The 12,907-nt window shown below is 40.5% G+C and overlaps 1 protein-coding gene across 1 annotated transcript in view; it reads left to right on the forward strand.

The window, feature by feature from the left end:
• tut7 (terminal uridylyl transferase 7) overlaps positions 1 to 12,907 on the forward strand; it is a 54,383-nt gene that overhangs the window by 4,430 nt on the left and 37,046 nt on the right. Inside the window, exons 2-5 of the mRNA XM_079815448.1 lie at positions 6,416 to 6,720; positions 6,803 to 6,921; positions 10,876 to 10,983; positions 11,068 to 11,245. Of these exons, the coding sequence (XP_079671574.1) occupies positions 6,423 to 6,720; positions 6,803 to 6,921; positions 10,876 to 10,983; positions 11,068 to 11,245 (703 nt within the window). The 5' untranslated portion in view covers positions 6,416 to 6,422. The remainder of the gene's footprint in view (positions 1 to 6,415; positions 6,721 to 6,802; positions 6,922 to 10,875; positions 10,984 to 11,067; positions 11,246 to 12,907) is intronic.

Raw genomic sequence — 12,907 nt, forward strand, 5'->3', positions numbered from 1 at the left:
TATTTATTTTCAAAATATAGGCACTTTATATGGTGCTCCAAAAAAAAAATCCATCCATCCAGTGTCAGGACCCCAAAATTGACCCATTCTTCCTGCTGATGCTTCACGTCTCATTGCCTGTATCCACTTTTGTTTCCTTAAACGCTCGTTTTTTTGGGTCGACAGCTTATAAAAACGTAGTTCTGTGTTTATTAGCTTGTTTGCTGTACACCCCGTCACATAGCAGCTTTTAGACATTGTTCTGTTTTTTGTTAGGCGCTTAACAGGGCCTAACACGCTCTGTCGATATAGGGGTGTCTCTAACGATACACTCATGTCACGATTCGATATAAATCCCGATACTGAACTAACGTTACGATATGTATCCTGATATTTTAAGCCAAAATAAAGATTTTTTTTCTTTTTTCTTTTTTATTATTAGTCTATTAAAATATAATTATTATTAGTGTATTATTATCAGGACACAAATATTCCCCCATTATATTATTATAAATTATATTCAGCATTGTATATAATCGTTTAATGTAATAATGTCACTGAAACAAATTACTCGCGCTTTCAATGCAGGCAGCATCTCTCCCGGTGCTCTCTATGTCCCGCCTCTCCCGCTATTAATGCACTATACATAGAAGAATGAACCATCTAAAATGCTTTGAATAATCATACTACTAAAACTAAATGTGATCTGGTGATTTAAATAATGCTTGCGCTCTCACATTGACAGCGCGTGCAGCCGTGCACTTCAGATGATAAATGCAATCCGGTGTTGTGCCGAATTTCGACCCCCTGCCAAATTATTACCCCCCTCGTTGAAGTCGCTACCTGATTGCCTAATCCTAACCCCTCCCCCACACCTACTCCTAAACCTTCCAATACTAGGGGGTAATAATCTGGCAGGGGGTCAGAATTCGGCACCACACCTCCGGCACTGTTCTAATCGCAAGAAAGCGTGTCAAAATGACCACTCAAACTGTTAATGTTTAGCTCATCCAAGAATTTTAATTCAGCATTTACTCGCTCTCATGTTGTTTTTGCGCGTCACGCAATCATTTGAACGTCAGTGTTTGCTACAGTATGCGCATCGTTGTAAATCTGTTCATCATAAACCATCGTTTGTGTCTCTTCAGAAGACTTGGATTTGGATTAGACCACTCGATTAGTTCTTTTACGATGCCTTTATGACATTTTTTGGATCCTTTGAGTTTGAGAGGAATGGACTTTAAATGGAGGAACAGAAATCCCTCAGGTTTCATAAAGAATGTCTTCATTTGTGTTTGTAAGTTAAACGAAAAACGACATGATGACAGGAGTTTACATTTGTGTTTGGGTGAATTATACAGGGTTTTTCCTGCATTGAAAATGTTTTGTCCCGCCAAAGCCTTATTTGATCAGTTTTTGCGATTTATGATAGGGGCGGGCGCATGTTAACTGTGACAGAGAGAACGATCAGAGCTCCTCCCGGCTCGCACTCTCTCTCAAAATAAGCATTCTTAGCTTTCTAATATTTCACATATTACGTTAATCAAAATCAAAAGGTCGGAAGACCGAATCCATGTTGCACGTGGCGCATTCGGACAATGTTTTCCTTGAATTACCGTTGGGTGTGAAATGCGCTCAACAAACGTTGACTCTTCTCTGACCAGCTGACATAAACCATACTTTCAATAAACAGGAAACAAATCCTATCTGGTTATGATGTGTTTTCTGTGTGTTGACAAATCTTTTGCAATGTTCTAACAGACGGGATTCACACACAACGCGTCTGCTAATGTCCGATTCGCCACCTAATGACTCCTTTGAACCGACTCATTTAACGACTGGTTAGAACAACTGATCTGTCCAACACTGAACTCACGAATCAGTTTAATCATTTACTCTGAACATCTGAAAGGAGAACACAAGTGTGCTTACCCAAATTAGCAAGAGTGGGTGTTAGAGTTAGTTTTAGTCTTTCAGTTTATTTATGTTGACAATGTGTAGTAAAATAAATAGCCTAAAATAATTTAGTTTAGACTGGAGTGAGGTGAAACCAGAACAAAGTTGTTGTTAGCTAGCTGATCATTTTACTAAATTGTAGGCCTACATGGCAGAAAATTAGGCTATTTGTTCTTTTTTTTTTTTTTTTTATTTTGATATGATTATATACCAAAACAATTATCTGTAAATAGTGTAAAAAATGAGGAACAAAAACAAACATCAAGGTATCAAAATAAGATAAGCAAAAATTACAAACTGTTTCTTTGAATTTATTGTCAGTATTGCGCTTGCAGATCACGTGGGTAGGGTACTTTTTACTGTGCGCGTGTATGTGTGTGTGTGTGTGGATGACCATGTCTGTCAGCTAGGGATGCGCGGTATACCGGTACTGCAAAAATACCGGTATATATTTTATTTCAAACGGTACAATATCATGATTTTGCTCATTTCGGTATATGCTGCTGTTCCGAAGTTCACCGCTAGGTGGCAGCGCGCTACCCAAACTGACGCGAAACCGGCAAATGTGGCAACAGAACAAGATGAATACAGCAGTTGAATCTCACTCAACACGCACAAAACTCATTAATAAAGACGAGTAGACGTGAAATTTGGAATTACTTTGCTTATAAAACTGCTGAAGAACCATCAAACCTTGCCAAGCATCTGCCACTTAATTCCTGACTTGTAAGACATTAAGAGATCGACAGGTGAGTGCATAATTCTAACGATCTAATTTAGACATTTTTCTTTTAACACTGATTAACGCACCTACATTAGATCGTATCGTTTAAATATAAAGAAATCTCCAGCATTCGTTTCAACCAGTGACGTGTAGACCTCATAATATTTGCATGCATACTATTGCACTATTTACATCCGCGAAAGACATAACCAACTGTGTTTATGTAACTACTCACTAAAGATTGACATTTTGACATAATTTTGTGTGTATTTGACTGAGGAAAAACAACTTAATTTGGAATGCGCAAGCTCTTTAGGCTTGTGTGTGTGTGTGTGTGTGTGTGTGTGTGTGTGTGTTTGTTGTTGGCATGAGCGCAAAGAAAACTCTCTCTCTCAAAGAGCTCTCATCCCATATGCATTACGAAATGCTATAAAATCGCTTGCATGTTCAAATTGGCGAGGTTTAAAAAGACGTGGGCAGTGATTTCCGTCAGTTGTCCCGCAACGGAAGCGAAAGTGTTGAATCTGAGTGCGCAGATTGCTTTTATAGTGCAGGTGCGATGTCTTTTCAAGGCAGAAGCAATGGAGACGCGCAGTAATGCTGAAATTACTTACAAAAAAGTTTCCAAATGACTGATTGATGTGACAATCTTTGTTGATTAATTTAATAATAAACATTTGCTGTAATTTCCCGCTTCATAAACCCAAAACTTGCGAGAGTGAGCAAAATTATGCACAATACCCGCATCAAAATTCAGACCCTGTATGGTATCGATTTAATATCGGTACTTCGGTATTAGATTGTGGTACCGTACCGAAGACAAAATTGTGGTATCGAGCCATCCCTACTGTCAGCCACCACCGAAGACCATTTTTGACCCAGGAAAAACCCTGTTATAAATAGGCCAACTACAGCAAATTGAGCCTTGGATTAAACAACTCTATATCGCGAATCATATTGTTTCCATCAACGATACATATCGTCACATTTTTATATCGCGATATATCGTTTAACGATGTATCATTACACCCCTACTAAGCTATAAAAGCCCATGTTACACCATAGGATTAGGACACCCTTCGCTGATCTCCAGAACTGCTGTGAACTGTGAATGAGTCTCCAGCGGAACCAACTCCTGCTCTGAGGACGCCGGATTCCTTCTCTGGACTCCACCTTCAGCCCCTTTGCTGTTCCAGCTGTGCCATCCGGCGTGTCTATATCCTTTTATTATCCTTGTGTGTGTGTTTTGTGTGTGTGTGTTCGCCTCTGCAACACACACACTCACAAAAAAGCAGACGGGCGTTGTTGCAAATGCCTCGTCATTCCTGCGCCTTGTGTAGAGGGCCTCTACTCGGCGGGGGTCGCCACATCCTCTGCGTCGCGTGTCTCGGCCGGGACCACGCCGATGTTGCACTCTTTAAGGGCGGCTGCCCGGAGTGTGATGAGATGGCGCTGCCAACCCTGCGGGCTCGGCTCGCCAGCTTCGACGCAGAACCCGCCCTCCTCGCTCCCCCTCTCGGGCCACACAAAAAGATCCGCCGCGAACAGAGGATGCTGGAGCAGTCGTGCGAGCCCACGCCAGAGAACTCCCCGCGGGTCGCGCCCTCACCATCTACTCAGGCCACCACCAGCGTCGATGCCGAACTCGTTCGGGTGCTCACCAGGGCCGTAGGAGACCTCGGGCTCGAGTGGTCTCAACCCCAGGAGTCCACACGAAGCAGGCTAGATGAGTGGTTTCTGCAAGGCCGCCATCAGTCCCCTCCGCAGAGGCCCGCCCCCTTCTTTCCTGAGGTACACGACGAGCTGACTAAATCGTGGAAGGCGCCATTATCAGCTCGCTCGAAGTCCTCCTTTTCTTCAGCGCTCTCGACTGTCGATGGCGCGAAGGAAAAAGGATATGACGGTCTTCCCCCTCTTGAAGAGGCTGTCGCCGCTCATCTTTGCCCGCCCTCCACCAGAGGATGGCAGGCCAAAGCGTCCCACCCCTTGAAGCCCTGCCGCACTACATCAGCTCTGGCTGGTCGAGCTTATGCCTCCGCCGGCCAGGCTGCCTCGGCGCTTCACACGATGGCCGTCCTTCAGGTCTATCAGGCCAAACTTCTCCACTCTCTGGATGAGTCAGTCCCTGATCCTGAAGTGTTCAAAGACCTGCGCTGCGCCATTGACTTGGTCCTGCGTGCGACGAAGTCCACCGCCCAGGCGATCGGAAGGAGCATGGCGACCCTGACTGTGCTAGAGCGCCACCTCTGGTTGAACCTCACGGACATGAAGGAAGCGGATAAAGCCCCCTTCCTGGATTCTCCCGTCTGCGCCACCGGCCTCTTTGGCCAAGGGTTCGCCGAGCGCTTCACTGAAGCACAGAAGGCATCACAGGCCATGTGCCATTTCCTCCCTTCAAAGGCAGGGAGAGAACGTCACCGCTCACGCTCAATCTCACCGTCATCAAGCTACGCCTTTGCTTTGAATAGGTGACCTCTAGCAGTGAAAAACAACATAGTGTGCCTTTTAAAGGATTAATAATTACTTGTGAATTAATACTAAAGCCCTATTCGGACGGTAATGGTTTCTCGTGGGGTCATAAGGTATTTTCTTCATTGACAGGGGCTAGTCAATGGTTTTATTGCTGTCCGAATCCAGAATGTTTTTTGTTTTTTTTTCTTCACCATAAACGTAAAAATCCCTGGCCGAATTACCTACTGTTGTTAGACAAACACCAATGTTGTGTGGTAATTTAATTGCCGTCCGAATCCACATCTCAGAGTTTTCAAGAATATATCACTTCGAAATTCCCTGTTTATATCCTTTTTGACCACTGCAGAGCACCGTACGGACGTCCACGTGAGAAACAATTACCGTCCGAATAGGGCTTAAAGGGATAGTTCACCCAAAAATGAAAATTAGCCCATTATTTACTCATCCCCCAAGTCATTCTAGGTGTACATGACATTCTTCTTTCAGACGAATAAAATCGAATAAAAGAGTTATATTACAAAAGTCCAGGCTAATCCAAGCATTAGAATTTGATTCATAGTTGCTCTGTTTTTGAAGTCCGTAAAAAGTGCATCTGCCCATCAAATAACTGCTCCACGCGGCTCTGTGGTGTTAATAGAGGCCTAAGAAGCGAATCGATGCGTATTCATATTTAAAACTTTATCAAGTAAACGTTCGATCGACCGCCTTCCGTGGAAAAGTGTTGAATGTTGAAAGTGAAACTCAAGATGCGTACGTGACGTCATGACGAGCGGACCTGGTCGCGTTAGCCTTTCGATCGGCAGGGGAACTTTCAACAATTTTTCCATAAATTGAACAGGGAATGCGGTCGGCCGAAAGTTTACTTGATAAAGTTTTAAATATGGATATTTTTCTTACACAAACGCATTGATTCGCTTCAAAAGGCCTTTATTAACACCCCAGAGCCGAGTGGAGCAGTTATTTGATGGGCAGATGCACTTTTTATGGACTTCAAAAACAGAGCAACTATTAATTAAATTCTAATGCTTGGATTAGCCTGGACTTTTGTAATAACTCTGATTTTATTCGTCTGAAAGAAGAATGTCATATACACCTAGAATGACTTGAGGGTGAGTAAATTATGGGCTAATTTTCATTTTTGGGTGAACTATCCCTTTAAGGATTATTGTTTATCATCACTTTATGGGTTTTATGAATTCTTATAATCAAAGCTGCTGTGAAGGGAGCACTTTATCACTAGGATTTTAAAAATACCCTTCATATTAATCTTTATTTCTTTGTTAGATCCACAATGGCTGATAAGGGAAACAGGAAGTTCTCTCCACGATACAGGAGGCAGAAGGAAACCGATGAAGAGGAGAGCTGGAGGAGCCCGTTGGGACGTGACCATGTGAGCCATGAACGCAGTTACAGCCCTAAAACGAAGTGGGGTCATGGTCGACCCTTTGAAAGTGACGGGAATAGAAGAGGCAAAGCCGGCTCGCTGTCTGAGGGAAGAGTGTTTGGACAGAGTCCTTCTCACCAGGACCGATTCCAGAGGGGTTCACCTGCCGAGCGGAGGAACTGGAGAGAACGACGAGACAGACATGGTAAAACGCATGGATACGCTATCTTTTAAGTTATGAGATTGAACTGTGTCTAATATCTGTCTACGTCTCGTCTGTCTATCAGACGGCATGCAGAGTTGGAGGGAGAAGAGCAGGATGGTGTCGATTGACAGCTGCCTCACGAGACGGGATGTTTTACAGCTGTGCTTGGAAGCCGAAGGCAGTGATTGTGACCAGAAAGAGGTTTGGAAGTTATAAACTAACCGATTAGGCAATTCTGTGCAAAATGTCATGATTTAGAAAAGCGATATTCTTAAACAACAGTGCTGGGTACATTATAGGGATGCATCGATGTATCGGCCGCCAATATTTATCGGCCAAATTTTTAAAAAAAAATCAATTTACAACCATCGGCATATCGGCTATAGCATTAGAGAGGCCGATGTAACAAACTGATGGTTTATTAAAGGTCCCGTTTTTCCTGTGTTTTTGAAGCTTTGATTGTGTTTACAGTGTGCAATATAACATGTGTTCATGTTTCGCGTGTAAAAAAACACAATTTACTGATCTGTATACCGCTGTTTTCACTGTCCTAAAAACGGCCTGATGATTTTCCTTGTTCTATGAAGTCCCTCCTTCAGAAATACGTAACGAGTTCTGATTGTGCCAGCGGTTCCTGTGTTGTGATTGGACAGCAGCTTAGCGCACGTTGCCCGGAAATGTCACGCCTCTTACCATAACGGGGAGATGCATGGGCTTAATGTTATTGTAAACATGTCTATATTACCGTATCAATTTGAGCCGGAATCAGACCCGGGATGAAAATAACAGCGTCTTGACGACATGGCGATAAACACACTCTACAAACGCAACACTTCCTCTTCTCCACGTGGGAGAACAACAAGACCACGCCCCCTTTTTTGCGTATTCTTGTGGGCGGAGGTTAGTCAACAAACTGTTCTATTGACGTCATTAAAGCAGGAAGTACAGGGATGTAGTCCAAACCGGCCGTTCGCTGTAAGCTTTGAAAGGGAACTTCTGTTAAATAAAATATCTCTCTTGGCATTGAACTTTGAGCTTTATAATTTTACAGGGATTATTTATGCTCTAACAGCAACATTACACACTAACTAAAGTTTTAAAAATGGGATCACGAAGAACAGGACCTTTAATGAACTCTGTGAAGGCACTGAGCTGTGTAATGTCTGCTGCATAATCCAAGATTATAATGTAATATTCCTGCTGCGCTGCTGTCTGTGTTTTAATGTTTATCAAACAACATAAGACCAACAAATAAATCGCTCCCTACTCTTGACTAAACTTTCACAAGGATTAATTTCCGTGATGCGGACAACGCAGACAGAATCCAGTCATAAAAACGTTTTGATGATGAATAAATAAAACGTTGGTCAGTACACATAAATCAAATCACGATATATACTAGTGTCTGTGAATATTAAGCCGCAAAAATACGTTTAAATATGGCCAATAATTGTTTGTTAAAATCGGTATCGGCCAATAAGTGTTTGTTAAAATCGGTATTGGCCAATAAAGGCCAATTTATACTTCTGCGTCGAGTGCACGCAGAGGGTACGGCGTACCCTACGCATAGACGCGTTGGATACGCCGTAGCCTGACGCGCACCTCTCCAAAAATGTAACAACGCGTCAATTCTATGCGGACCGCAAGCGCTGTGATTGGTCTGCCAGAACCCTTCCCTCAGGTCAATAAATAAATAAAAAATCTGCGATAGGAGTGTGTGTGTGTGTGTGTGTCCAGAAATTGGATGATAGTTCCTTACGTCTGCTATAACACACTATTTTGCAGTCCAGCGATTCTTTATGGTAGTAAATAAATACATAGATCCGCTGAATATAGTTTATTTATTTTCTCATTAAAACCAAAGATGTTAATCAGTAATTGTATATCAAGAACAGGGACACATTAGGGTATATTTCGTGAATGAAGTCTCCGCAACAACAATCGATTGCTGAGCCACCGCTGCTGAAAACAGCGGCCACGAGCTCCGCATGGTTTTACAAATGCATTCCAGCGCCAGATCGCCTTATTTAACTTTACTAATCAACTAGAGATGCTTAATTTGTATTAGTTACAACAACTCAAGCTGCAAGAAAAGCCGCTTTCTCACTGCTGCTGATATTCCGACATGAATGTACAGATTCTACACATCAAGATGCTTCTTCTTCGGCTGTTGTCTTGATTACACCAACATGCCCGAGGACACTGCCTTCTAGCGTCTGCATGTGGAATTGCACATTGACGCAGACAACAGCGCAGAAGTATAAATGCTCACGACGGCGTTGGCTACGCGCGTAGCCTACGGCGTACACTACGGCGTACACTCGACGCAGAAGTATAAATGGGCCTTTAGTGTTTGTTAAAATTGGTATCGGCCAATAAGTGTTTGTTAAAATTGGTATCGGCCAATAAGTGTTTGTTAAAATCGGTATTGGCCAATAAGTGTTTGTTAAAATCGGTATTGGCCAATAATTGTTTGTTAAAATTGGTACCGGCCAATAATTGTTTGTTAAAATCGGTATTGGCCAATAATTGTTTGTTAAAATTGGTTTGTTAAAATCGGTATCGGCCAAAAAGTGTTTGTTAAAGTCGGTATCGGCCAATAATTGTTTGTTAAAATCGGTATCGGCCAATAAGTGTTTGTTTAAATCGGTATCGGCCAATAATTGTTTGTTAAAATCGGTATTGGCCAGTAATTGTTTGTTAAAATCGGTATCGGCCAATAAGTGTTTTTTTTTTAATCGGTATCGGCCAATAATTGTTTGTTAAAATCAGTATTGGCCAATAATTGTTTGTTAAAATTGGTATCGGCCAATAATTGTTCGTTAAAATCGGTATCGACCAAAAAGTGTTTGTTAAAATCGCTATCGGCGTATCGGCCAATAATTGTTTGTTAAAATCGGTATCGACCAAAAAGTGTTTGTTAAAATTGCTATCGGCCAATAATTGTTTTTTAAAATCGGTATCGGCATATCGGCCAATAATTGTTTTTTAAAATCGGTATCGGCCAATAATTGTTTGTTAAAATCGGTATCGGCGTATCGGCCAATAATTGTTTGTTAAAATCGGTATCGGCCAATAATTGTTTGTTAAAATCGGTATCGGCCAATAATTGTTTGTTAAAATCGGTATCGGCCAATAATTGTTTGTTAAAATCGGTATCGGCGTATCGGCCAATAATTGTTTGTTAAAATCGGTATCGGCCAATAATTGTTTGTTAAAATCGGTATTGGTATCGACCCCAAAAAATCCTCTCGGTGCATCCCTAGTAGATTACTTACGAAATGTTATCGGTTACTGATCCAAACATGACGTTAAGTTTGTCACCTAATAAAGCATAAATAAAGGATGTTTTTAATAATAATAAAAAAAAAGTGAAATGACTAATTTTCTTGCTCTTATTAACCGAGGACAGATAAATGTCAGATGATTGACAGAAGTGACAATTTTATATAATCTAGATTACTCATTTTAGGTAACGTATTCTGACTACTTTTACATTACTTTTCGACTAAGTCGTTAATCACATTGACTTAAATCTTGTGCCATATTGATATGAATATATAGATATAGAGTATGTTCCATTTCTTTGTAATCAATATCATGAAGTGCATTAAATATCACAGGCTCTGTTTATAAACTCACATTTAATGCATTTACATAATTAAATCAAATAATACTCACCAAGCCTGCATTCATTTAATATAAATACAGTAAAATTGTGAATATTTTTATAATATAAAATAACTATTAATTTTTTTTTTTTTTGTAATATATGTTCAAATGTAATTTATTCCTGTGATCAAAGCTGAATTTTCAGCATCATTACTCCAGTCTTCAGTGTCACATGATCCTTCAGAAATCAGATTCTAATATGATGATTTGGAAACATTTATTATTATTATCAATGCTGAAAATAGTTGTGCTGCTTCATATTCTTGTGGTAACTCAGGATTCTTTGATGAATGGAGAGTTTAAAAGAGCAGTTTTTATTTGAAATATAATTGTAACTATGAAAAGTAATTTGATCAATTTAATGCGTCCTTGCTGAATAAAAGTGTTAGTTTCTTCCACAAAAAACAAAACAAACAAACTTTGTGCATTGATCATTATTGTTGACGTAATCTGATTTTGTTTCTTTTTATGCATTCTTATTAGTCAAACATCAGCCTCAAGTTCAGATGTGATAAATGTAAGGTGTTCTGTGAAGACATCTCACCAGCGCTCGGTCACATCAGAGAAAGATCCCACAGGAAGAAAGCCAGGGTGAGGAATCGTATAACAAAATTATGATCATGCTCAAACTGCTGTGCTTGTTATTAATGGCTGAAATGTGTCTCCTCGTTACAGGAACTGCAGAAGCTGACGCTGCTGTTGAACATAGCGGCTCCTGGTAAAGCACAGTGTCATTTAATCAGCTCTGCACTGGAAAGTGTGGTCACCGAGTTTGGTTTGAACGACCAGGATTTGAAACAACGCCAAAATATTCTCGCTCTCGTTCAGAAAGTCCTTCAACCTTTCCTTCCAGGTATGTAACAGCGCAAAGCTCGTTTCATCCTTTATTCGATGCTTCCTAGAGCTGCCCGATTCTGGAGACATTGAGACTCCCTGTTTTTTGATTCTGAATAAACAACTCTGAATGATGATTAAATGACTCGTTCATAAAGACTTCATGTTTCATTACTGGATGAATCAGTGTTTTTGAACAAATCTCTTGAATTAATGATTCAATGACTCGCTCATAAAGACTCCACGTTTCATTACTGGATGAATCAGCGTTTTTGAACAATTTTTTTTAATGAATGATTCAGTGACTCACTCATAAAGACGTCACGTTTCATTACTGGATGTATCAGCGTTTTTGAACAAATTTTTTTAATGAATGATTCAGTGACTCACTCATAAAGACGTCACGTTTCATTACTGGATGTATCAGCGTTTTTGAACTAATTTTTTGAATGAAATTATTCAGTGACTCACTCATAAAGACGTCACGTTTCATTACTGGATGTATCAGCGTTTTTGAACTAATTTTTGGAATGAATGATTCAGTGACTCACTCATAAAGACGTCACGTTTCATTACTGGTTTAATCAGTGTTTTTGAACAAATCTCTTGAATAAATGATTCAATGACTCACTCATTAAGGCTTCACTTGTTTCATTACTGGATGAATCCGTGTTTTTGAACAAATCTCTTGAATGAATGATTCAATGACTCGCTCATAAAGACTCCACGTTTCATTACTGGATGAATCAGCGTTTTTGAACAAATTTCTTGAATGAATGATTCAATGACTCGCTCATAAAGACTCCGCGTTTCATTACTGGATGAATCAGCGTTTTTGAACAAATCTCTTGAATGAATGATTCAATGACTCGCTCATAAAGACTCCGCTTTTCATTACTGGATGAATCAGCGTTTTAGAACAAATCTCTTGAATGAATGATTCAGTGACTCACTCATAAAGACGTCACGTTTCATTACTGGTTGAATCAGTGTTTTTGAATGAATCTCTTGAATAAATGATTCAATGACTCACTCATTAAGGCTTCTCTTGTTTCATTACTGGATGAATCCGTGTTTTTGAAGAAATCTCTTGAATGAAAGATGATTCAATGACTCGCTCATAACTAGGGTTGGGCATCGTTTTGATTTGAACATTTCCGATTCTTAGTTTCGATTACGGTTCTTTTCGATTCTCGATTCCGATTCTTTGAGGGGTGGAGTCACAACATGTCACAGGCTCATTTCACAGAGGAAAATTGTATTTTGATTCAATAATGAGTTTTAGTTTTGGGACTTTCTCCGCTGGCATTTTCACTTGCTTTGCTGCAAAGGTGAATGGAGTTTCACACGAGTCCCGGCTTAACAATAGCATTAACAGCAGTCATATTAGGACTGCTACTAGCGTGGGCAATTTGCGTATAGCTACATTTATCTACGAGGGGGAAAAATTATTTCAGTAACGTTGTTGTTCACCTCAATCGCAATTTGGTCAAGGGCTTTATTACACTACAATCACTTACCTGATTATGACGAGGTGGGATAATGTTAGTTCACCCTGAAATGAAAATAAAGCCATCTTTTACTCACCCAGCTGTTGTTCAAATGCGCGTGTTCCTGTGTGTGCGCACTCCAAGCCGCAGTAGCCTCATGACAACCGGTACACAATATTCACTTAAGGAGG

Source organism: Gobio gobio, assembly GCF_949357685.1.
Source record: "Gobio gobio genome assembly, chromosome: 4".
In the NCBI taxonomy this organism is placed as follows: Eukaryota; Metazoa; Chordata; class Actinopteri; order Cypriniformes; family Gobionidae; genus Gobio; species Gobio gobio.